The sequence below is a fragment of the Filicampus tigris genome, chromosome 5, assembly GCF_054856515.1.
Source record: "Filicampus tigris isolate MCC_2025a chromosome 5, RoL_Ftig_1.0, whole genome shotgun sequence".
Taxonomy (NCBI): Eukaryota; Metazoa; Chordata; class Actinopteri; order Syngnathiformes; family Syngnathidae; genus Filicampus; species Filicampus tigris.
In genome coordinates this window covers 6,986,787-7,013,254 of record NC_141221.1, presented here as the reverse complement: position 1 = coordinate 7,013,254, position 26,468 = coordinate 6,986,787, and the positions used below count along the sequence as shown (strand labels likewise).

Below are 26,468 nucleotides of genomic sequence, written 5' to 3'. Positions count from 1 at the left end.
TCTTCAACTGTGCATTAAATACTGTACATATTGCACAGCGACGCTGGCTAGTGAAAAACACACGTCCATTTTTTTTTTTTTAAAGTGAATGGTGTTTCCGTGTTACAGACATCGCGTCAACGATTTTGAAGTTCGCAGTCAGAATCGCTGACGGAAGCCCGTTTAAAATCAGAGGTGGACCGGCATATAGGCTCGTATTATTTTACCCCGACTCGACTGTGGGCTTAGGGGCGTTAGTTAACATGTTCCATAATACGAATAAGGCTGTAACATAGAAAATTGTGGAAAAAAAGAAGTGCTGTGAATACTTTCTGGATGCAATGAACATAAAAATAATGTCTATTGTGGATCTGCACACACAGGGCTGGTTACTACTCTCTATCCCACTCAAGATTCTCCACACAGACTTTATGCTACAAGGTCTAAAGGATTACGTGGAGAAAAAACAAGCAGAAAAGAGATCCAGCTCTGTAATGCGGGAAGCTTAAAGGATGAGGAGTGCAATAACAGTGTAAAGTTCATCTTTTACGGTAACAGTGGAGTGTGCAAAATAAAGACGGATTCCATTAAGTGATGTTGGTTAATTTGAGTTAAGTTGTTGCAACTAAATAGCTGAATTTATGATTAGCAAACCGCATATATTCATGGATTCCTGTAATTTATTAGATACAAACTGAACTGTTATTTCAGTTGCATGTATGACCTCACACATGGTTTCAAAGTTTTTGAGATATATTTGAAGTTTTCACTTGTAACATAACATGTGTCCCATAATATAAGTCTGACTACTTTAAATGAAGTTGGATATAGGAAGTGCATGCACTGTGAGAGGAAAGTTACGAAAGTGAATGGAAAACTACCACACTGCGTGTTACTGTCTTAAAGTTGTTATAGCCCATGGTCAATTAGTTTTGGGTTTGGGTTGATATTTGAATGTATGAATTTGTAACGTGTAGTGCAATATTTAATGAGACCACTAGAGGTTGCAAAAAGGCAAGGCTTTGGATGATACCCGTTGTAAATCAGGACAGGATGCTTAGAATTTCTCTGAGATATCTTAAGTATGAGACCATTTAGAAGAATTTTAGATTTGCTTTTGGTTGTTGAAGGCAAGAAAAACATGTCATGAGTTCATGCAAATTTGGTCAGATTGTGTTGAGTTGGTTACTTAATACTTAGCAAAACGTTACTCAAGTAATGATTCTCAGTATTGATACTGTCAGAGAGGTATTTAATTTCACACTGTTTGTTTTATGATGTTTTTATTTTACTGTGGTGTATTCGTTTCTTAGATGACCATACTTCATGTGGCTGAAGTATTTTTTCACTGGCAGCAAAGCAGCTGATATAGAATTACTATCATTGCCCTTTATATTCAAAGCGGATGTGTTTGTAACTACGCGAGACGTCACCGTTGTTATTGGGACCAGTAGTTTTGTTGAACAACTTTTATGTAACATATATACAGTCATAGACAAGTAACTTCCAACCACTTCACAGGAAATTTTCTAATTTGGCCTTATTGGGCTCATTTTTTTTCCATCCGTCTATGCCAGCAGTAACGTACAGAGACTGGCAGAACAAAATTGTTCAACAAACAGGCCCAGATTTCACAACTAGAAAGTACATTTGTGAGAGAACTGAAATGAGAGCATTATTATTTCAGTATTGTATGTATACTTTTGGGCTAAGTTTGCTTGTGTTATTGTTTGTTGTGAGATTTTTCTAATGTAACGTGCCTTGGATCAATAAAGTTGAAGGAAAAAAAAAAGACATAAATAAATTGATTGCTGGTTGAGGAAATACAAAATAGTCAGATACATCTATAAAACAGGAGTTAGTTGGGGCAAAGTTATTGCCTATACTTTAGTTTAATGCCACACTTGGGAATGTGGGAATTTCCAGGTGTGTGTGTTTGTGTGTGAAGCTGAAATTAAAATTTGTTTACCCCTCTGAAACCCAAGGTGGGAGGGGATTTTCCTCACCTCCGGTGCTCTGTAATTTAGTGATGCCACGACTTAGTGCCACCTTGTAATTTACCATGTTTTCAAAACCGGCTCTCATCACACTGAATAGGACTTGCTCCTTTTAACTAAATGGCAGCGCTTCATTCACACAATAATGTTTATAACCAGAAAGGTTCCCCCGACCACCAGGCCATGTCACTGTACTAGCAGAGCCAATATTTGAGGAAATAGGAAATAGCCCCTCTGTGAATAGTGGAAAAATGAGTGATTGATGTCATCTACAAATATTTAGAATTCGCTAAATGAATTGTTTAAACTGCAAATATACCACAAACTATGATTCCACAACACTTGAATATGATTCCAAACGCATCTTTCAACATCAACATTACCCTATAAAACAAATGTCTTTCTGAAATTTTGATTTTGAAAACAATCCCCCATCCGGGTGGCTGCCCGGGGCTGCTCGTTCCCCCCTCCCTTTGAACGCCCCTGGTTACTTTACATATTCTTGATCAATCTGAATTGTGCACTACATTGAATTTTTTCCTGTCTGTGTGATTTTAGGGCCATATAAACAGAACCTCCAGTTGACCCCTGGTGGTACAAAAAAACTGTTGGGGGTTGCTGCTGAAATATCACAATTGAGCACAAATTCCCCATGAAAGTGACCTCAACAAACTAGTGGGAGTCAAGGGAAAGTTGTTTTCATGTCACAAAGTCTGTGGGTGGTCACGCTGGAGGACAGTCGCCGCATGAGTGATGGAGCGTGTGCGTGTTGGGAGTGTTGAAGGCAGGCGGGACAAAGGGGGAGGGAGAAAGGGGAGGAGAAGCTGGTGTCTTTGAGGATGCTGCCTGTGTGACGCCTCGCCCCTCCCTTGACGCGCCTTGCTTGTTGTCTCAGTAAACACAACGGCCCAAAGATGATCCAACACAAGCGCACAGCAGCAGCGGCCCACCCAGGAGATGAGGTCAGCAGCCATTTTCAAGGTATGAGCCAAGAGTTAAGACATGGAAGTCATTCTTATTGCCGCTATCCGCTATCATTATCAACCTAATCTTCTATCAACCCAGCTGTCACAATCAAAAAACCTGTAAGCGAAAAACCAGGCGGTTCCTTCTATCCGTCAATGGCGGACGGCCATTTTGTAGGCGGGAAACTTAAAATAATCGATGGACTAAGCAAAGTCGGAAGCCCATTTTTTTTCCGTCTATGTAATCGTCTATATTCGCGGAGAGTATTCAATCGCCGCGGTGAGGCTTCCGTTTCAAATATCGCTCAGTGGGGGTGGGGGTTGCTAGTGGATGTCGGTCGAAGTTATTAAACGAAAACGCTAAACGGGCAATTTTTGTAAAATGTTCAGCTCTGTGAAAAACTGTCTGTCCTACACCCCCCCCCCCCCAAAAAAAAAAATTCAGAATTGCTCAATTCATTAGCAAAGGTGGCTTTGAGTTTTTTGAGCCACTCAAGTAAGAGTACTGTTAATTTAGAATATAGCTTAATTTAGAATATAGCTTACAATGGAAGTCAACCCAAAGATATTTTTTTTCAAGAATGTTTTATGCAAGCCCACTAGTTGAAACAAGGCATTCTGATAAATATTGCGTTTGTGGAAAAAGAGATAATGCACCCATTTTTTGCCATTTCTGGGGGCAGCCATTTTGTCACTTCTGTCGACTGAAAATGACATCACAACTGCCCAGGGCTCAGGTAACGACCAATCACGGCTGACCTGTTCTCTGAAGCTGAGTCGTGATTGGTCCTTAACTGAGCCCTGAGCAAGAGCACAAAAATATGTGAATAAGTGCATTTTACAGCCAATAGTAGTTAATTATGTTCCACTGAAAAATACAGGCATACTCGTGAATGGTAGCTCACAAATTAGTGCGGGTTCCCTATATAGTTTTCTAGAAAATTCCAAAACGGACCACTTTAGAGGCATTCAGCTTCCACTGTAACTTACTACTTGAAAAAATGTGTGTTAGTGCAGTAGGAGGAGTAATTTGTGGTCACATCTTAGATAATTCCATCCATCTCCTAAAGACCACACTGTGGAGACAAGATGGTGGCAGAAAAAGAATGAGGAGCTAATGATGAGAAGAAGAGGGAGGAGAGGTGGATTCCTAAAAAAGAAAGGAGGCTAAAGCAAAAGTTCTCGATCAGGCTGCCGCTCACACATGGCTCAGCTTTGCTTGTGTAGGCCCACTTCAAGGCGAAGGGCCTTGCAAACATAAACAGTGCAGGGGCTGCAGCTGGAGCGCGGAGGCCGCCGCTTGCTTAGCGAGACCTCCGTCCGCTAAACAATGGATCAAGTGACGCACGGGCCCTTGGCAGCGCAACAGAGAGGACGGCAGTTTAGCAACAAAAAAAAAAAAAAAAAAAATCCAGCTTTTCTTCCGTACGTTTATTTCTGCTCCCTCGATATTTACCCCCATGAGAACACACCATTTTCTTAACGGACCTCCCGCTGCTGGGTCACAGAGGACAACATTATACGCTAGTCACAAAAAGTTACAGGTATTCAATTTTGGGATGAATTTCCTTTTACACGGGCATGTTCTATAACACGCCCCTGGCGCACCTGACAATCTGGTGACAGAAAGTAGATTTGACCTTAGAATAGGTAAAAACAGTTGCGAGTTTTAGAGTAGCACGATTTTGGTGGATTTGATCAAAGCGCAGGCAGACAGATTCCGCTCTCCGCTGTGAGGTGATGTCGTTGTATGTCTTTCATAAATATGACAACAGCGTGCATCAAACCCTCTGAAATAAATTCATTGAACGCATTATTATTAGCATCATCTTTTTTTATACAGTATTTACACACATGCGCAGCTATGAGCCGAGATGGTCGAATGTGATCTCGGAGTACCCACTTCACAGCGGGGATCTGTAAAAAACTTTGGCACACTTTAACGTCATCCTCATGTGGAGGTCTGCTTCAATTTCTCATAAATGTACTTTGCACGCTTCGAAATTTCTGCCTGGACTCCACCACGCCTCAATTTTCTGCCTGGACTCCAGCGCCACTTATTTTAAAGGGAATGAGTGGAGTCACTTTCATTAGCCTGGAAATAAGTCAGCTGTGTTCACTCCCACAACGGCGCAAATGCAGCCATGTGCACATTTAGATTTAGTTAGATTTTACACAATATACAATAAAACAATACTCAAAAAACAACTGATGTTACTGCAGCTTGCGAAGTCAGTTGTGATACTCTTCATGTGTTTCTCTGTCTGTAGTACACTGTTCCCATTTGGCAAAGGCACACACACTGGAAGGAGCAACACATTGTCCATTGAACTGAAGCAAAAAAATGTGGCCACCATTTTATTCTTACATTCTATTCAATTATGCCATTACTGGATGTATATATAAAGGACAATATTATAGAGTGATAATATTCTTATTTAAAAAAATAAATAAATAAACATTTTTGGTTGGGTTGTACTGAGAATGGAACGGTTCGGCACATTTGCGTATTTTTTTTTACACGTTAAAAAATAGTTTTTTTTGTGTGTTTTTAATCCGCAGCTCCCCACCGTTTTTTTTTTTTTTTTGCGGGAAAATGCATATTGAATGTTGATCAGTGTTTTTTGGAAGATTTTTTTTCTCCCAATGCATTTCAATGGGCGTCAGTTATATGCAAATTTGGGCTATTCGTTCGCCAGCCACATCCCTATTCCCCACCAATAGCGGGAGTCCACTGCACAAGAGTTTGAGGTTACGAGTGTGGTCACAATAACGAATTCAACTCGTATCGCACGGCACCACTGTACTTAGTTTGTATACGCATCTGGCTAATACCTATTTTATGTTCACAATGGGGGAAATGGATCCCTACAATGAACCCAAATTACAGTTAACTGTAACTGGATAGGAATTGAGCACCAATAGTGCATAATTACAGGAACAGTGCAAGTTGGGGGCTTTTGTATTTTGAGACCTCCACTATAAAAAAAAGGGTGTTAGAAAACCACTTTCCAACCAGCCACCCGGTTCCTCACCTCTGCCTTTCGGGGTACAATGCATTGTCACAGGGGTGGAGTTTGGTAGCCTTGTCACTTGACTTTTCCAGCTCGGGAGCATACCTGCGCTTTTGTTGGCCCTGGAAAAGCTACAAACAGCTACCTCAGAGTGCAGTAATTGGCCCTTACACGCCAAATAAATGCAGATTGTACCTTGAGGGACACTTCTTGACTCCTGCTCAACCTCCATTTCTGACAGCGTGCTCTCAGGATGTGTTTCATCACTTTGTTATGTATGCAGCGCATTGAGGAGTCTCGATGTGGAAACTTGAGCCGTACGGGTGGATCGGTTGGGTCGGGGGCCCCCTCGGGTCAATGAAGGCCACCGGTCCTTCGCAGCTTTTTTTTTTTTTTTTTTTTTTTTGGAACAAATCAAATCAAACTAGGTGTCACCGTCTTGACTTGTGCAAATAAACCCTGCAAGGTCACGTCGCCGCGTCCACTTTGTAACACACTTGCCGACATTCAGCTTAATTTGGCAGGAAATGTAAACAGATGTCTCACCTTTCCCTTGTCACGCTAATGGAGAAACTGGCGAGGGAAAATGAAGTCTCGCAGCTGTAGGGTTCCCTTTGAAAGGAACAAAATTAAGTTATTACAAGATGGAGCCAATTTCCCATATTACTCAAGGTGGTCAGCTGGCAGTACGGACGTAAATATTAGTCATTCTTCGCAGAGGATAAAGAATAAATGCCAAAGTAAGTATTGTTATATTGTCTGTCTACATGTGTTGTCACACCAGTTGTGTGTGGATCCGTTGCTTCAAGGTGGTGTTGTTACTGCCACATAGTTACTAATTGTTAGTCCGTGTCTTTGTTTTGTGTTTAGTTGGACAGTAACCTTTAACTTAGAGTGGCAATGAGCAGTCGAACCTCCAGACAGTTTCTAATAGGGAAAACATACCTGATTGCTCAGGGAAAGCTTAGTGATTTGGTGTCCATGCGCGAGAGCCATGAATGAAGTGCTGCCGCCAAAAGTGAAAATTCTTTCGTCTTTCAGGGTGCAGTTACACAAGCTAACATGCGTGCCCTTGGAATGTGGGAAGAAGCATGAGTAAAGCCGAAGAATACCCATGTACAGTAAGCACGGGCGAATGTGCAAACCCCACACAGGAGCTGAGATTCGAACACAGAACCTCAGAACTGTGAGGCAGATGTGCTAACCACTAAAACAACGTGCTGCCTTGTGCTACAGCTATCGGAAAATCGCTTTGGCGCGCCAGTTGACCTCCATGTGCTTCCAACTAGTGTCAGTCAGTGGGTGAGCTGTTCCATTGTCCAATTCCCAGCTATCGCACTTCAACCGGCTGCCAAATAAACGATCGGAATCAAAAACAAAAAGGGAGTTGTGGGTGGAATAGAAGCGGAAAAAAGGTGGAGGGGTTGTTATGCGTGAAAGGGGCCTTTTCTTCTCTGGCGGCCGTGTAAACTGCAGGTGTGACAGTGAAGACAGCAGCCATCGTACCACCCATGCACACAAAGATATTTCCGGGCGGCCGTGTCCTGCTGAGGCACGCACCTCCGCTCTTGTTTACCGATAGCTATCAGCGCTTTCTCGTGACAGCCAAACGACTAAAAGGCGGCTCTGCTAACCATCGCCGCTGCAGCTGAAAGACATTAAACACGTACAGCTCAGAGAACGTACAGCTCAGAGAATGAATGCACTTGAATCCAACTTCTTATTTGGCCTAAATGTGACCAACATTAAAGCCACAATAAGTTACTGTTGCACATACACCGGGAGTGGTAATCTAGACATTCTGGCAATTTCCCAGTAGGCTGGGCTGCTATATATACTGCTGGGGCGGTATTCCCTCCAGCCCGCAGATTCATTTTGAAATCAGGAAATAACTTGCATTTGTGAAACTCAAATCTATTATCACCATGGACAGGCCATTATATATGCTGTAGCACTGAGTGTTGTTATTAAGGGTGTCAACAAGTCACACTTGTAATTATATTACACCTAAAATAACATTAAAGAGGCATAGCACAGTCACAGGCATTGCTAACGGTAACAAAGCATGCTGGGAAAGACTCAGTCATCAGTCCACCGTGCACCGGAAGTGGTGTGAAGGTTTCGAATAAGAGTGCTGACAGGACGTGCAGTGCTAGCTGCCTTAATTTTGCTTTTGTCTAAAGTTAACAGCGTTTGAGAAATCTGACATAGTGGTTCAATGTTCTTGCAGATTTAATTGTAATAGTTCTTTTTGATCAAATACAGTATGAGTATTGTTGGAGGAAAAGGTAAGCTATTTTTTTTTTTTTTAATTCTACTTGTGGAAGCTGACGCCAAAGCATGGCCCAAAAAAAGTGAGCTCCCATTTTCTGAAAAAACAAAGCTTACAAAATATTTGCCTGCTTACGTTTACACTTGATGGGTGGGTACTGGGGAGGCAATCCAGAGTCCGTACTATTTGTAAACAAGCACTTAAAAAGTACATTTTCCACAATATGACCCCTGAATGGTACAAGTGAGACATGAGTGAGATTTCACAGCTGGTTTTTTTTTCTTCAAATTGTTATCCCTGCCTGGCCACCAACTTACTAGGAAGGGGGGGCTGGTGGTTCGAGTATCTGGTTACTCTAATGTCTAATACTCACAGCTGGAAGGCTCCTCTTGCCAAATCATTCACTTGACGTCACAATCAGGTACATAAGGTTAAACATCTCCACCGAGCTGTTGCTGAAGACCTTAAGCGTGCAAAATAAGTGTAATTCGCTATAAAGAAGAAAAAAAACTTGTAGCACTGGAGCATACAGTGGATGTGGATAACAAGAACTAGAACCTGTATTATCCAATTGTCAAAATTGGGCGTGTTCACTTTTTATATATTGTTACTACCGTTTTTTTTTGTATTATCTCAACATTTGAAACATTTTTTTTTTGTTTAACATAAAAAATATTAAAAAGTGAAAAAAAAAAATTTTGCAATACATGCGTTTCACTAGAAGGCAACACAGTTTTGTCTGTATGTACATCGGGGCATGTGACATAACACAAAATGACTGAGTGGCAAAGTCAAAAGGATTGTGAGTTTATTCAAGTAAAAACCAACAACCAATATTTGTCTATTTGCATTTCAATGGTAGCAAAGTTTAACAGATAAAATATTTGAAAATGAGAAAGAGAAAATAAATATTGACCTTCAATAAAGACAAAAAAAATCTACAGTAACAATCATACAATAAAAAAACAAACATGTTTTTTGCAGTGGTGGGCACTGGATAATCAGGATAAGAAAGGCCTCCTCTTTTGCCCTAAATATGATCAAAAGCGCACTTTATTTACTTTATTTGCGATGGGACTGTTTCAGTCAGTAGTTTTAAGTAATCTGATTTCAAAAGTGCCTCATAACGTCAGCATTTTTCCATGGCCTGATTAGTTGGTCAGAGCAAAACTGTTAAAAGCCAAGTTCAACAAGTAAAAAAATATCTGTAAGGTTCTGCAAATCCATTAAGACCCGACCGAATGCCCAACACTGTTTTTTCACATAAAAGCAATCAACCGCCAACGTTTGGAGATGCATGCTTTTTGTTGACCGGCATTATTTCTTCCATAGAAACTTGTCATTGGCCTTCCAGAGACTTTTGCTGTCCTCCTCCACAGAATGAGCTCGAGCTGCCAAATTGTTTTTGACGCACACCCTCTGCACCTCGTCCAGGTCTGTAAGCCTATTGATGCTCTCTTCGTTGCCCTCGCTCAGAATGTCCCAGAAGTCTTTGCGAACTCCCCTCGCTGTTTTCCGTTGCGTCGGAGGAGAGTCACGCGCATCTGAGTTTATGGTACTTCTGGAGGAACGCGGAGAAGCTAGGACTGAGGTGCATGTTTTATGGGGGGATCCCTTGGTTTTGGCTTTGAACAAGTCATCTAGGATGGAGGTGTCGCCCAAGAGTTCTGTGAGAATGCAGGTCCCTTCTTGAGGGGGAGCCTCCTGGGAATGTTCTTGAACATTTGTAGTTGACTTTTGCTCCACATTGAGGGGAATATACGCCACCTCTTGCGGGTCTGGACAACTACTGCTGCTGCTGCTGCTGCTGCTGCTGCTGCTGACCTGACACCCACCAAGACCACCAACAGGTCTGGACACACTAGCCTTCTTTGTCCTCCGTTGACCTCTCGTACGGCTGACCGCCTCCTCTTGTTCCTCAGGTTCCACACTTGGAGACTCCCTCGCATTCTTCTGCGATTTCTGTTTCTTCTTCTCGGGTTCAAGACACTTCTGGCTGGATTTTCGCCTTCTGGTCCTGGTGTTTTCGGGAGATGGGGTCTGGGCTACGTCAGCTGGCAGGAAGTTACTGGTGACGAAGCTGGCGAGTTCAGGGTGGCCAAGAGTGGCGTAATAGCGTCTCAGCCATTCTAGCCTCTGAGACGAGTCGCTTCTCAGAACGTCTGCCGCGAACTGTTGGGCCGAGGGGAAATTCAACTTGGACGCCATCTCCTGCAGCTGCTGCCTACACACCAACACACACACACTTGACACTGAGGTTTTTAACACCAGCAGTGCTAATTTGGCACAGTGGACACGACAGTGCAAGTAGAACCTCTACTCTCCATCTGAAAGATTGCACAATTTGGTCTTTACTTGGAAAATGTGGGTGTCAGCATGACACGTGAGCCTGGTGTGCACTTCATTTCAGATCTTTTTTCCAACTTAAATGTGACCTACAAACCGTACGACTCAATTGGAAGAAAATCATTGTTTTAGATTTTTGGAACTAAAAAACATTGGAGAAATTGCGGTTGCAGAAAGGCGCACACCCTCTAGCAACAGGATGTGGGTGTGTTCAGAATAAACCAATCAGCACAGAGCTGCCGCCATTTTAAGTGCCTCCGATTAACCACAAATAAAGTTCAGCTGTTCTAGTAGGCTTTTCCTGACATGTTTGTAGTCATATCTTAGAGCACAAGCCATGGACCGCAAAGAGCTTCCACATCTTCATATTCAGAACCAAAACAAGAGCAAGCTGACCTTAACACCGAATACTGAAAGACGTGCAACTGCAATCAAAAGCGTGAAAAGTGAGAGGTGAGGATGAAAGTCACTGTCAATTGTTAATCTTAGTATATCGATGCTGTCCTGTGAAATAAAATGTATGTCATTTTTTTTTCCTCTCCATGTTAATGGGATGTCCGTAACACGCCAACCCCATCACCGTAAAAATTAAAAACATGAAAAAAAATGGACATACGTGTTTTTCACAGGACAGCGACGATATGCCGTGGCCCGCTAAAACCGAACAGCAGAGAACAAACGTCCCCCTGGCCATAGTTTAGACACCCCTGCTCTAAACGATCCATCGAATAATATAGGTATGAAGGTGACAGTTGAGCTCTGGAATGAATTTTTCAAAATATAATTGATATTAATGGGAAATGTTGTTTTAAGGTCAGCCAGCGTCACAGAGTGCTTTCTCTTCAACTTTGGCACCTCCACTTTATTTGGAACTCACCATAGGCTACTTATGGTTCCTTTTTTAAAAGCCACAAGTCCAACGCTATTAATAAGATCTTCTGCGGGCACATCAAGCATGACCCAAGATGAATACTGTTTTTTTTTCTCTCCGTCGCTCCAAGGCACTTGTTATTAAAAGTGCGGTCTATCCGGACTCAGGAACAGAAACACTTCAAAGTGTGGCAGTAACGGGCGGTGTTAGTTAATAGAACTTGTGGCTTTCACTGGAAAAACAATAAATAAAAAAGTGAAGGCAGTAAAAACCCCGTGCGGACTTGAATTAAACGGAACGGGGAATCAATATGGCAGGTATGTGCTTTCACACCCTGGTGTGCCTCAGGGCGAAGATAGCTTCTTCCACCTGGAGAATGATATCACAGCCAAAGAAGGTGCCCGTGTATGTGTGTGAGTGCGCATTTATGAGTGTATTTTGGAGAGTCTTCTACATTAAGTGTTTCTTAGGAAGTATGTGCATATCCGTCGTAAAGTCCCCGGAGGCCGTCTTTTTTTTTTTTTTTTTCCCTGCACCGTCGAGTCTGAACACAAGTGTGTAATGTTTGGCAGGATGCTGGGGAAAGGGTGGTGGGGCGAGCTCAGAGGTGGTCTCTGTGTGATGTGAATACGCTCCAATTTCCCGAAGCCCAGATGGGGGCGCTAGACGTTCAATCTGCGGTGAGTTTTGGCTGACTTCCCAACACTGCCAGGAATTCTCCCTCCCTGAAAAATCCACCACTTGCCTGGGAAAGGTACAAACCTTTTTTTTTTTTTTTTCCGCACCTCCCATATATTCTTCTTAGTATTCCTTCCTATGTTTCTCAGTACCTACCTGCACATGGCGAGAGGGGTCTCCCCCAAGATGAAGGTGTTACATCTGGTGTGCTGCACAATGCTCTTCGTGAAAGTGACAGGGTGATGATCAGGAAGCTGCTGCGGGATGCCGGGAGCGGGATGAGGCTGGTGGTTGGGTGGGCTTTCCGGCAAGCTCTGTTGGAAAACATTATTTCAAGTGGGAAGTCAACCCAAACATATTTTTTCAATAATATGTTCTATGTAGGCCCACTAGTTAAAATATGGCATTCTGATTAATATTGCGTTTGTGGAATATAAGTTAAACAACAAAATGCTCTGACTTTTAGCCATCTCATGGGGCGGCCATTTTGTCACTTCTGTCAACTGAGGATGATATCGAAGTTGCTCAGGGCTCAGAAAATGACCAATCACGGCTCACCTGTTTTCTGAAGCTGAGCCATGATTGGTCGTTACAAACGCAATATTAATCAGAATGTCGCGTTTAGACTTGTGGTGCTGCATTTATCGCGATTAATGGGGACCAGAATCCCCCGCGCTGCGTAACCATTTTATTTGCCGATGTTTTCGTCGTCCTTGACGTCAAGCTTGTCGGGTGCTCTAACTAACTGGGGGGCACATTTGAATAACGTTGTGACTTTCCGAACAAAACGTTGTTCAAAAGTGCTGTTCGTTTGTTAGCGCTGTCGGGACGAGTGAGAGGCCGCGATGATGCGCAGCCAATCAGATCATGGGATGAATCCACCTGTGCTCTCATTGGACGATCTCGCGCCGGGAACCAATCACGCGCCTTTTATGAGTGCCTCCGAGTCAACTTATCTCTTTGAAAAAATGTGTCTTTCCGCAATATTGCTGCCAATATGGCTCTATTTTTCATTTTTATTTTTTGATAAATACTTTTTTAAGACCCGCAACGCACCGAGGCCGCGAAACTCGAACCGCGAAGTGGCAAGGGATTACTGTAAAAGTAAAAATCTTATCACAGTGAACCCTCGTGGATACGCTCCAGAACTACCAGCAATATTTGAAAATCTGCAATATCAATCAGACCTTAGACTGGTCGCCAGCCAATCACAGAAAGAGAGACTTTTATTTATGCTTTACTTTTCCTCAGCTTGGAAACCGCATAATGTTGGCTCTTGGTCAATACGCGATCATGGCTCTATTTATTTTTTTGCCGATTCATCATATGCAATTCAAGGAGCAAGTATGCTTCAATTGCAAGTCTGCATCTTGCAAGAATTGTCAAAATGCCAGCAGCTTAGATTTGGTTAAGTGGGGCACATACATTATGATAATTGGACCGAATTTCAGCATTTATCCCCCATATACAATCAGACAATGCGATATATTTATAGTATTTTCTGCTTGCATTTTTTTTTGTCTGTTCAAATACCTTTTACAATGTGTTAAAATGTGTTTTAGTAAATTTGAATATGTTTAAAGCATAGGGGAGGGATAAAACTGGAAATAAAATGGAGGTTTCTGTATACACTATAGTAGATTTTCACCTATTGTGGGTTATATCCGCTATGATAAACAGGGCTTCACTGATCACTGGTTTTATGTTCTTTGTACCTCATCGGGTGTGAGGAGTTCATTTGCAGGAAGTTGAGAGTACATCTTGCGCTCAAACACGTCCTTCACTGCAGCTCTACTGATCAGCTCCTCGGCTTTGCTCCCGCCCACCACTCGCTGGTTGGAGTGGGTGTACGCCACTTCTGGCACCCCACCTTGGATCAGGAAGATACGCAATTCTAGTCAAGTGTGACTTCTTAACTTTTCCCAAACAGAGTCTTACCTAAAACAGTGTCGATAGTTCCTGTGGAGGTTGGAGATGTTTGTCTTTTCACACGAGTGAATGAAGCACTTTCATGTCTAACCGTGCTCGTTCCAGATCGTTGACCATCTTTTGGGAGCCCTACTTTGGCTTTTTCTGAACTTGTAGTGCTCTCGTCCTCCGAAGTTGTGAAGGTCTCGATGTCCTCGGTGAACATGGCTCCTCTGGTCAGGTTTCTCTTTCTGTTGTGACCTCTTATTCCTTGTACTTTCCTTCCTGCTTTTTGGTGAGGAGTCCGAGAGTCACCCTTAAACCGTGTGAGCGTCTCAATGTCCAAATCGTCAGACTCATCGGAATAATGCTCTAATCCTTGTGATTTGGGAAGCACAAGATCTTTGGAACTTTTATCGCTCTCCTTGTCGCCCACCTCCAAATTGGTCCGACATGATTTCTGTCCTTGTTTAGTATTCCCGTTCCTTAACATGCTTTTTCCCAGTTTAGGTTTAACATTATTCCCAATATTGAAGCTCTTGGAGGCCGAAGTGCTTGTCCCCTCACCACCTGAACTACTGTCCGCTTCACTCGACTCCGGCATTGCTCGAAGCCTTTGGAGCAGTGCGGCGAAACCGTGCTGCAACAGACTGGTTGGACCGGGCCTGGCAGAGGAATCCATACTCCTTGTGCCACCCGCTCCACTGGGAATTCCCCGCACCTCCTCCCCATCATCGTCACTCCCGCTACTGAAGTCCTGCAGCCCTCTGGGGATTTTAGATGCACCCATGCTCTCTCTGGATGCATCTCCAGCTTCCTGTAATCGCAAAAACATAGGCGTACGTTGGCATGGAAAAGGGTCAGAAGCTATGAAAAAACGGCCTATGAGAACATTCCTGGTGGGATACAAAACAGATGTTCGTAATAGCAAATCATAATAAACCACAATGCGACACAGGCTCCCATTATGATGTAATATGAGGAACTGACATGTCCAGAAGCTATAAACATTTGGACTTCATTTGGACCACCAACCATGATCCAATTCTTAGTATTCACTGGACAGGTCTGTCCATATCGGGAGAGCTTGCGTGCGTGCATGTGGAACCATAAACGCTATAAGCTTCAGTGTGTGTATGGTTCAGATTCTTTCCATAAATCTAATAAATGTCAGGAGCAAACCCAACTAACGATGATAGAAGACATTTCGCAAAAAAGGAATTGGCTACAAGGCAGCACCATTGGTGGTTATCAAGTTTGCTTCACAGTTCTGAGGTTCTGGGTTCAAATCTGTAGTTTGCGAGTTCTGCCGATGCTTGCTTGGTGGGTTTTCTCTATTGGTGTCTTCACCCCATATTTCCAAAACATACATTTTACCTCCACAATGACACTTAATTGGCCATTGACCGTTGGGTTGGGGGATGATGAGTAATATTTAAGTCAACATTCAAATCCTTGTTCTTTAACAACAATAACAATTCCACCCCTTTTTAACCATTAGTGGCAGTGGTCACACATTTTGTGATCACCACTATTTGCAGGACTGGAGTGGAGTGAATATAACGTCATCATTTTTCAGTCCAATACATCAGAAGGAAATATTTACAATTGTTCCGCCACATTCAACCATTGTGCAGCTGTAATACTGCAGTTGCAGTTTGTTATGCTTTTACAAGAGAAGCAGAAGCAGTTTTGTCAGTCAGCCCCCATATGAGGTATCCCCGTTTTTAGCATGGGAATGGGAGGTTTGAGCGGGCCACTGGGGAGAGAAGATGTGCGAGTGAGGGATGGGAAAGATGTGTGCTCCGTGTTGGGGGTCTCTGAGAAAAGTTGAGCGACTCACGCTAATGCAGTGCGTCTTGGCCTCCTCCTCTACCGCCTCCATGTTTGTGTGTGTGCTGGTTGTCATGACGCCTGCCTCCACTCGTCCTTCGCGCTGGAATGATGAGGAGAGATACACGCATTTGTGAACATTATTATTGGAAAACGAGTCACAATTTGGGAAATTATCAGATGATATTTTTAAGGTGCTCAGGAATACAAAGTATTAGAGCTGCACTGAAAAGAAAAATATGTCAGATAAAAAGTCACATACTTTCGAGAGACAAAGTTGTATATTTTTGAGATAAGTCTTTTTTGTTTAGATTTAAGTGGTGTATTTTCCAGAAAAAAACCTGTATAATTTTCAGATAAGTCTTTTTATGAATGGTGTATATATTTTGGGGTGAAAAAAAAAAAGTATTTTTCAAGAAAAAAGTACCAATATTAGGAAAATAAATTCAAATATTTTTGAGAAAAAAAATCATAAGAAAGCATGTGTATTTGAGATAAAAAGTTATATGTTTTAAAGAATAAAGTCATTAAAGTCATAGAGTCAAGAAGAAGGTACCGGTAGTATGTTGCGGTGTAGTACACCACTGTAAAATACAAGCACAATTACACATACAGCAAAACTGAACATTATTATCTTTGACAAGGCAAAGTCTTTACAGCTCCTGTATTGGAACTTATTGCCACGCCAAATCTTACCTCAAGTATTTTGCGGGTGAGGCATGTGCCATGGGTCTGCAGCCTGAAGAGGTTATTGATCCCAAACAGTTCCCCCTTATGGGCGCCCTGCACGGCATTAAAGTACCGCCGTGCGCTCTCCACACCAACAACAGAGCTCTGCAATTGCTGATTGCAAACAAAAATAAGCCTATAATTTATCATTTTAAGACACCTGTGCTTTTAAAGTTCCAGGCAGTTATGAATGGGCCCATGTCCTCAAAATAAGTGGCGTGCACAGAAAGACCTCAGGTGGTGCTGAAGCACTTGTCCTTCTGCCCTCTCTCAATAAAAGTGCCCTTTGGAAAGTTTATCTTGATTTTATTTTTTATTTTGTCAAACAGTTCACTGAGGTCAGTGTTGACACGACCTTTTAGAAAAGCTGCACGATTAAACGCATGAAAATAATGCCACGATATGCGCCCCTATTCGCTCACACACCCGACCTCTGTCTCTCTCTCTTCCTTTGTCACGTGAACGCAGCACAGCAGTGCAGCCACTACATGGTCGCGGTCAGGGACAGTGGGACACACACGAGCATCTCCTTTTTTTTCCCGGAGCACTTGTCGCCCAAAATGTCTGTACACACCACTGCTCAAAATGATTACCAAACTTGACGCCATGGTCAAAAAGATTTGCGATTTAGCATCGCCCCTCTGTCCACAATACTGGGGCTGTTTCAAACCAAAATGGCTGACCTACTGCTCAGTTTTGGGCAAGGGTCTTTCAGACGTTTTTGTGCGTACTTTTATGATAGACCATTAGTGAAATCGCTGTCAGGGGCAATTCTTTTTTTTTTTTTTTTTTTACTTCCCAGGGTTACTACTAAGTGACTTTTGGGGACTCACTGGAGACCCCTAAAACATATACATTTTCATTAGGATACACACACTGCAAACATTTTAGTGGCATGTTGAATCCTGTAAAAAAGAATGCTAGGTGCTACAAAAAGCCCACATGCATTTAACCCAAAGATGCCTGAAATATATTATTACCGTGCAAATGAGTTTTGTTACCACATCAGTGAAATTTGATAATTTTCCATCACACACCTGGTGATCTCTCTCGACATAGACATCATAATTATCCGAGTACCTGTTTGTAGACTTGTCTGAGGTAGGTAATTTCCTCCACAGTCCCCAATGAGATTAGCCTGCAAACCGTCACGTCTCTGCACTGGCCAATACGATACGCTCTAAAAACGACACAAAGCATGTCAAACAGGCTGCACATTTGTATGCAAAACACTGGAATCTGATAAAAATGGACAAACCTGTCAATAGCCTGGAGATCATTAGCTGGGTTCCACGTTGGGTCAAATAAAATCACGACATTGGCCCCTATAAAGTTTAGACCAAGACCTCCGGCCCTGGAAATAGTCAATATGGCCATCATATTTTTCTTCATATCAAATACAATAGTATTTTCTAAAATAATGCCCAACTCCGTGTCACCCACTTAATAAAAAAAATAAATAAATAAACATCTCCTCAAATACAGGTCTTGGAAAAAAAACAAAATCTGTAAGGTAGTTTTAGTCTATGTTTAAATGAGTTGCCTGTGCAAAATTATCTGAGATGATCCCACATTATGCGGACACAGCATCTTTAAAATGATGCAGTGTTGTGTACATCCTTGTTTATGTGTCACGACTCACTTATTTCTAACATCTGTGCATTTAACTTCAGTTTCACTTGGCATTAATTGTAATCTACCGATAAGATTGTTTCATAGTGCAAAAATGTGTAATATACAAAACAAAGCCCTCCCTCAATCTGCAGAGTAAATAAATGCCTGTCTACTGAAATAGAGTCATTTGCATTTTCTTGAGTATGTATGTGCAGACTAACATTGTGGACACCAGGCACAGGTTGATGTGAGCAGAGGTGTTGAACTCCTTGACGATGTGGACTCGCTCCTTGGCTTTGGTGGTGCCATCCAACCTGCTATAGTCATGTCCCTCGGCCATGCAGTAGCTCTCCAGAACGTCCAACAGCTGCCAGAACCAAAACAACAACAATAAAACAATGATAGATGATGTGAATTGTCATCGAAATATCTAGTAATTCACTGGGAATAACTGGAGAGCAGTTCTGGGTGCACACCGCCTCTCCCAGGGTTAGCTGGGATAGGCTCCAGTTCACCCATCATCCTAATGAGGAAAAAAAGCACTATAGAAATTGGATGGATGGTTGGTTAATAGTTGCTGACCTGCTCACAAAACTAAATGTTTGTGAATACCAATGTTACCGGTTAATTCTTCAAAATTGCCATACATTCCAAACGCGATGAACCTTGAACATTTCAAATTGAAACATGCACCATTACTAAATCAACAAGTGTCTATAAAAACCGAGCATCGTTATCAACATCAACAGCTCTTGGTTGACTGCCATAAAAATGCTGAAATGTATGACTTCAACTTAATGTTATCATTCAGTCCCTGGCGACACTGCAGAGTCTCATTTTCTTAAAAGCTCTAATTGCTTTCGCTCATGAAGCCCCACGGCTTACGGGCTAATCTCAGTCGAGAGATCGAGAGATCGAGAGAGAGAGAGGGGGGGGGACGGGGGGGTCCTCGGGGGTAAGAGCCACGTCTGCTGCTTGTGTTTTGTCTATAAATAAAGTATGGGGCTCTTACAGGAGCAGCAATTAAGTGTGCTTAAAGCCCAAAAACTGAGTGGCTGTGAATGTAAGTGACCATTCGAGAACGTTGATGCCTTCCAAATTCCAAAAAATAAAGATCACAACTCATCCAATTTCCAATTTCCTATCGGACAGATGCCCGTCTAATGAGAGTACCTACACTCACTGGACATTTCATTAGATACGCTAAAAAAAACTAATTGGGGGAAAAAAAACATTTGGAGAACTAACCAAAATTTTAAGGAAAAATGTCCACATTTTGCATGTGTCCTTGCAACAACATTTGGGTTGGTTCTGTAAAGGCTAGTTTAGCGCTGCTACTGTGCTCATTTGGTTCCTGCTCCCATTTCTGTTCATTTAAAGCCTTTCAGCCAGATTCATATTCACATTCATAACTATGGACAATTTAGTCTTCAATAAACATAAGCATGTTTTTGAAATATGGGAGGAAGGTGGAGTATGCTGAGAAAACACATACAAGCATGGGAAGAACATGTAAACCCCACAGGTAGGCCTGAGCCATGATTCAAACCCAAAACCTGCTCACCATTATGCCACAAATTAATGGGAGAAATTATTCCAATTACAATTTGTTCAAAGTGGAAATAATTGCGCATACAAACATAGCCCTTACCTTATTGTGCATACAAACACTTACCTTAGTTGACAGTGAAAAGAGGAGCACCTTGTCTTTCTTTTGCAGATAGAATCTTAAGAGTTTCTGCAAAACCTGTGAGGGAAAAATAAGTTCCTTATTAACATACAAGTACAGAGGATACAAAAAGTATAGACATATCTGTTGAAATGGCAGGGTTTTTTTATACTGAAAAAAATTATTAATAATGTTTTCTACCATTAATATGACCTTACTGTCTATATAAATTAATTGATTTTTAAAAATGTTTTACAAGAGAAAAAGTAAACAAACAACTGAGATAATGTGGTTGCACAATCTCGACGTGCCTGTGTTTAGACTTAACCAATCACATCTCAAACCCTTATTGAACGGGAGTCAGCACACAGCTGCCGCCATTCAAAGCTCCTCCCATTCATCCCAAATAAAGTTTAAAAACTAGAAAGAAAAAAAAAAACTAGACTGGGCATCATCACTGTGCCGCACCTTCATTTTGCCACTGTAAATCGGATCCGACAGCGCCTCAAATGCTTCATCTTTGCACCTCTGCATAAAATCTGGAAACTTCTGGAACACCTTTTGACAAATGGCGCGCACGCACATTTCCTAGAAGAACAAATGAGGCATGTCAATCGAGTACGTTCTGTGTTGTTGGCAAACATAGTGCTCACAATTTAGAAATGTAAGTGGACCTCAAACCTTAATGTGTAAACAATTACAGTTATGAGCTCTTATCACAATACAGTGACCACCCATTTATCGGGGGGGCAATGGTCCAGATCCACCTGTAATAGGTGAAAATCCACAATATAGACAGACCATACAAAGAACATTTTGTTTAACCACTCCAACACAATTAAACTTATTAAAACAGACCTAAATTTAATGATTTGTTTAAAGAATTGTTTATCATATGTTCATTGCATATTTCTCAAAATAAGAGTCCAAAACTTGCTTGCTTCAAGCTGTTTATTTGTCACTCCCAATAGACGGGCGGACGCCGTCGATCGCGGGAGCTCTGCTATAAGTCGCGGCAGTGATATAGACGACACGCTGGCGGACTTTAAAGCCGTGAAACCATCCAAACGTGATGTATGATTATGATATATGTTCATAGACAATGACGATTTCAACGTGTTTTTAAGAGAATACAGCATGGCAATTACCACTCGATTGTTTAAATTAAAAATAGTGCTTCACTTGCATCTTCGATTGAAACAGTAAACATTAATACACTCGTGCCTGCATGACAGCCACATGTCTAAGCTCTCAATTTTGGGGGAGGGGTGATTTATGTTTCTATCATCTACAGGGGCCGAGATATTGTTCATTTAGTGGGTGGCGAAAATGTCAGGTTTTCAAGAGTGACTCCAAAGATGACCGTAGGTTTTAGAGAGATGTCTCACAAGGGGCTTCAGGCTTTAATGGGTTAAAAGACTGCAAGTCAAAGAGTTTTGTAAGTTAACAACTAATTGAAATAGATAAATAAATCATCTATCATATTATTTCATAGTTCAGTTTGCTTTATTTTGGAATTCATGAGACCAAAACAATAAATAACAAAAAAATAATAATTGCATATTAAATCGCATTCACAATATCCGCTCTAGTCTGCAGTTACCATATCATTTTTCCATATTTTTATTATATTTATATATTCTAAACATTTCTGATGTGTGCTGACATTATAAGCACAAAAAACTATTAACTATTAAAAGAGCAAATTCCTCTCTTGCCTCCACTGCAGGAAATAGGAATGCTGCAAACAAGAGGACCATAGCTGGTGTTGGCACTATTCCTTGAAAATCAGTTGATAGATGGATCAGAAATGTCACTATATACACCAACAATATCTCTAAATTGGCAACACTGAAGACAAGTGTGTTTATTCTAGAGGTGGAATCCATCTTTACCTGTTTCTTACTGGTGCCTGCGGTGGACTGGAGCAGTGCCACGTGACTGGCAACCTTCCTCAGTACGGACAAGTAAGTGAAGTAGAGTGCCTTCGTAGGCACACCCTCCGAATTTAACTGCAAGGGAGAAACTTTTGTTATGGAAAATTGTCTTTAATGGCTTGAATAAGAAGAGTCAGGGTCTTACCTGCCCACCCATCACGTGTGAAATCAAACAACCAAGTAAATATTTTATCTGCCTAGCCATGACAATGTGTCTGGAAGCAAACCGTTCTGCACTTCCAGCCCCCGGTTGGGAAAATAATTTACCGAGCACGATAACCACTCCTACTCCAGTCGCAATGCTAAGGCTCTGTTACCAATCATCATGGTAATAGAATCAGAACTTGCCATTTGGACAGCAGTATACGGGGCAGGGTGTAGAGTCACTCACTTAAATGTGACAGGTCTCAAACAGAAGAAATAGGGTGTGTCAAGTATCCTAGAATTCTTGATCCTTGGTGTATTTTCACAAAAATGGGTCACAGATACAGTATTACCTTGGAACTTTTTTAAATTGTAAAAATGCACAATGCATCTCAAAACTGAAACTGAATATCTTTGCAGGGATAAAGTTCTTGTATTGGATCATTATACTGCATAATGCGTGGGTGTACCTAATGTTGTTGCTACCGAGAATACATTTAAAATAACGCCGTATTTTGAACCTTACTGTTGCGTGTAAACGCAAATATACTACAATATATAGGTAGATTTAAAAGCTCAGTTCACTGTAATTCCACAAACTGTTGTCAATAATTACGTGGAAAGAAACAATTATTCAACCCTTGTGCGTGGCCACATACAAGGCCTATAAAAAAAATTATAGCAGGGGGGGACTGACTTTATAGCAGCATCTCCGCCGAGCACGTCCGCTTTGGCAATCACATTTCTCTGAAGACCTCAGAATCAATTGCACATCTTCAGAGTCCAGCACAGTTTGATATACCGTCTGCTGAAAATCCGTCAGAGAGCAGTACACCACCTAGAGTGGGGACAAAAATGTAGCACTGCATTACAGCGCTACTTGATCACAATCACTGTTACCTACCCTGTCATCCTTCTTTGGGAGTTGGTCCTTGATCAGCGATTTGGTCCTTCGGAGGAAACAGTAGGAAATCTTCCTCACCAGGTCTCTGATGGTCTTCCTCGCTGTCGCTAAGGCTCGCTTGGTTGCACTGTGTCTATGGCCTCGCTCAATTGGATCCGATACCTTGCTCTTAAAATGCCCCAAGCTGCCAAGACAGCCAGGGACGGCCCTGTGGGGAAGAACAGAACAACAAAGTTACACATGGTTCTAGAAAAAGCAAACCACGTGCCAGATTGAATCTCTTTATACTTAATGAACAAAGTCTTGTGACAAAATTTGAATTGTATGACTTTTTAATGATCAAAAAATGCTGACAAGCAAAAAAAACCTACCAATCCATAACACACCACAACTCCTCAAGGTTATTCTGAAGGATGGTGCCAGTCAGGCCAATTCTGAGCTGTGTAAAAAAAAAAGCAGAATGAATACAGACAGTAAACAGCCACAAAATGAGGTAGACAGGTTTGAGGTTTACTTCAAATCCTCACATGGTGCCATATAAACGCAATCTCTGACCTGACATTTGAGACCCTTCATCGCTTGAGTGATTTGAGAGTTTGGATTCTTTATCTTGTGAGCCTCATCTACAAACACTGCTGACCAGTCGATGCTGCGGGTGAGGAAGAGGTCATGTGAGTAAAACAAATGGTAATAAAAACTGCAAGCAGTGATGAAGTGTGATCATCTTTGATGCCATGCTCCGACTACAATAAATGGCATAGGCCAGTATCACCAACCTTGCGGCCCGGTATCAAACGACCCCTGAACCAGTGGTTGGGGACCGCCGGCATAGACAAAAAGCTTTACAAATTAGCATTAGCATACGTTTTGTGTCAATTGGTGGACCTGGTGTCGAAGTGTGATTTATTCTGTCTTTCCGTCACTGAGTACGTTTTAGCCGGTCTTGTTGCCCTCAAAATGCTGATTCCGAGAGGGCCTTCGCACAGCATAATATAGAATAATAATAAATATACTCTACCAGTCAAAAGTTTGGATACAGTTTCTCATTCAAAAGCATTAACAAAGACCTCATATCATTTCATAGGCGAAACAAATAAATGTACAGAACAGCATCAATGCATGCAGAAAATCATTTGCGTCTTGTAATTGCATCTTAAAGTATCTCACTTATTAAACTGAGTCAGACAGAGGCGAAGAGTCTCATAGGTGGTGAGCGTGATCTCCACGCGGCCCTTCTTGACGCGAGCCAGCTCCTCCTGTTTCCTCAACCCGTGGACCACCGCGTACTGGAAGTGGCCCCAGGTGTCCAGTTCATCTTTCCAGTTATACAGCACTGACAGCGGGGCCACAATCAGGAAAAGCTACAACAGATCGCAAAAACACTTGTGCTGATGACATTTGCAGACAAGCGCAATCCCCGCCCGCGCCATCCCTCCCCCTCTTGCATTATTGTTGCACTTAATGCAGACTTCATCTGGATGAATGTCAACTGAAAACAAATGTCAAAGTCCTGCCTTTAAAGCTACTCAAGCCATTGTTATGCTCTTATCATTGCACCCACTTTATTTGGCTTCCTCTCCTTGGATGGGGTCTGACTTTGTAGAAAGTGAGGCTTGTTGCTCTCAATGTCTTCCCAAGTTCCTTTTTTGTGCAACGACGCCGCAAGGAAACCAAGGACCTGCAACAAAACCCAAACAGCAATGTGAAGAAACACTCCTCACTATTTGACAGGTCCATTGTGTCGACCTCTATGACATATTTACAACACCAATCACAGATATGGAAAGCTTTCCTAGGGGGATTTGATAGGAGTTATGACTTGATGTGTATGTGTGTTTTTTTTTTAGTTTGTTATAGTTTAACTTTGACAGACACAGCAACATATTGCACCTTCATTTGAGCTTTGGCAAGATAATGAAGTAAAATTATTGTGCCTTTGCGTACGTTTTGGGAGTATACGGAAGTAACATATGTTGCCTTCACTTGCACCTTGGAACAATAATGGAGCAAAATAATGTGCATTTTCTTGCATTTTGATATTATCGTAAAATAACATGTCCTGCCTTCGCTTGCACTTTGGAAAAATAAGCAACAACCAAAGCAGCTACCTTTCCTTTGCTTGCACTTTACTTTGCACTTTTTGTTTAATCAAGAAATGTATCTGAGAGCAGTTTCTCATTTACAATGCCAACCCGGAGGCAACCCAGTGACTTGAACACTTAGACAGCGAACAGTCTGAGCCGGGATTCAAACCGCCAACTCTTCCGTCACTGGATGACCAGCTCTACCAACTGAGCCACTGCCACCCTAAACAAAAAATTGTGTCTTTGCTTGCACTTTGATAATGAAACAACACCTTATGCCATTACTGGAACATTGGCAAGCAAACAGAAAATGCAATATAGCATGCATTCCCTTGAACTTTGTCAAACACTTTTACCAAATATTCCGGGCTGCTTTAGTGTATACCTGCACAGTCTTCCCAAGGCCCATGTCATCCCCCAGGATACATCCTCTCGAATGGCGATAGTTACTGTAAATAAACCTGATGCCTTCACGCTGATAATCCCTCAGGTATCTGTTGATGGTGTAAGGGACACTGTCTTCACTTCCATCACACAGCTTCAAGGGAACACATGCCCCAGAATGTTCCACGCCGCTGGAAAACAACGGTTTCTCTCGCTTCAAATTATTTAGATCAGATCTTGTGAGTATTGATGCAGCGTCTTCTTCATTGTATCCGTCAGTGACATCTTTGTCATCACTACGAGAAGTAGTGTCCCGTCTATGGGTAGTGTTTAAATGCTGGGTGTCATCACCATGATCAGCCACCAGGTGATGACGGCTGTGCCAAGACGCTGTAAAGAGATTACAGTAGTTTAAAGATTTTCAGCAATCCATAAAACAAAAAAAACAAAACAAAAAAAAGAATCATGATACAGTGTAACAGTACCTTTTTTTATTGCTGGAATTTTGCACATTTATTTATCTTTTTTTATTTTAAAAGGTGGGTAACATGTCAAGCTTGTGACATCATATAATTAAAAGACTTGAGCCTGCCATTGTAGCCAAAGTTGCAGTGAATTGTGCTTCGCAAGTGTCACCACTTGCTGTTTTGAGATTTCTTGGTTTTTCATTTGTAATAAATTCATGGTGGTAAATGAATTCATTACATTTTGGAATACGGCTGGAATAAAATAAAGAAAGTCTTGATGTTTTTGACAGTACTAGTAGCAAACCATAAGAATAACTTCTGAACTAGTAGAAAGAAAGATCAGCAGGCTCCATTCATTTACTTAACCAACATTTATGACGACTATTGACGACGATTAATGGGGAATAACCACAAAACCAGGCAAAAATAAATGAGTCGCTAACCTTCTCCAACTGAGGTAGATTCCATAATGCTATCATTAGCATCCTCGTTTCCTCATCATACGGAGTCATAACGAGCTTGGAGGGAATTGCTAATACTTTTCAAAATACCTAATGCTTCATTTAATACAGAATAAAACTCATTCCCAGAACATTTCCCTAAAATTGTTTTGAACTTGATACTTAGGGGCTGCGAGTCTTCGTTCGTCTGTTGACTGGCCATCATGCCAGCA

General features: G+C 41.8%; 3 protein-coding genes and 1 long non-coding RNA gene across 6 annotated transcripts in view; 2 read left to right on the top strand and 2 right to left on the bottom strand.

The window, feature by feature from the left end:
* hsd17b3 (hydroxysteroid (17-beta) dehydrogenase 3) overlaps nt 1-1,777 on the top strand; it is a 10,626-nt gene extending 8,849 nt beyond the window's left edge. For both annotated transcript variants that reach the window (XM_086029750.1, XM_086029751.1), the window contains exon 11: nt 363-1,777. In XM_086029750.1, the coding sequence (XP_085885876.1) occupies nt 363-488 (126 nt within the window). In that variant the 3' untranslated portion in view covers nt 489-1,777. The remainder of the gene's footprint in view (nt 1-362) is intronic.
* LOC147147086 (uncharacterized) overlaps nt 1-6,062 on the bottom strand; it is a 16,625-nt gene extending 10,563 nt beyond the window's left edge. The window contains exon 1 of the mRNA XM_086029752.1: nt 5,977-6,062. The gene's annotated coding sequence lies outside the window, so the exon portion shown is untranslated. The remainder of the gene's footprint in view (nt 1-5,976) is intronic.
* On the top strand, nt 2,877-11,186 carry LOC147147085 (uncharacterized). 2 transcript variants are annotated; one of them, XR_015086712.1, is made up of 3 exons: nt 2,877-2,957; nt 9,560-10,077; nt 10,150-11,186. It is a non-coding gene; the product is annotated as an uncharacterized LOC147147085 (long non-coding RNA). The 2 variants fall into 2 exon arrangements; XR_015086713.1 differs by lacking the exon at nt 2,877-2,957 and adding an exon at nt 8,004-8,243.
* On the bottom strand, nt 9,019-26,468 carry ercc6l2 (excision repair cross-complementation group 6-like 2). The gene is made up of 20 exons (XM_086029747.1): nt 26,239-26,468; nt 25,330-25,718; nt 24,422-24,538; nt 24,028-24,221; nt 23,416-23,509; nt 23,232-23,299; nt 22,861-23,068; nt 22,654-22,794; nt 21,771-21,887; nt 20,344-20,463; nt 19,882-19,953; nt 18,428-18,573; nt 17,851-17,946; nt 17,673-17,772; nt 16,560-16,706; nt 15,874-15,966; nt 14,061-14,847; nt 13,838-13,992; nt 12,279-12,436; nt 9,019-10,451 (listed from the first exon to the last, which is right to left on the bottom strand). Exons 1-20 carry the CDS (start codon nt 26,261-26,263, stop codon nt 9,545-9,547), a joined length of 4,134 nt encoding a protein of 1,377 aa, XP_085885873.1. The 5' UTR covers nt 26,264-26,468; the 3' UTR covers nt 9,019-9,544.

Coding starts and splice junctions, on each gene's coding strand:
- ercc6l2 (XM_086029747.1), bottom strand. CDS start 26,263: ATGGAATCTACCTCAGTTGGAGAAG. Junction 20,464..21,770: donor CAGGCACCAGTAAGAAACAG/GTAAAGATGGAT, acceptor TTGTTCTTCTAG/GAAATGTGCGTGCGCGCCAT. Junction 19,954..20,343: donor TTTACAGTGGCAAAATGAAG/GTGCGGCACAGT, acceptor TTTCCCTCACAG/GTTTTGCAGAAACTCTTAAG.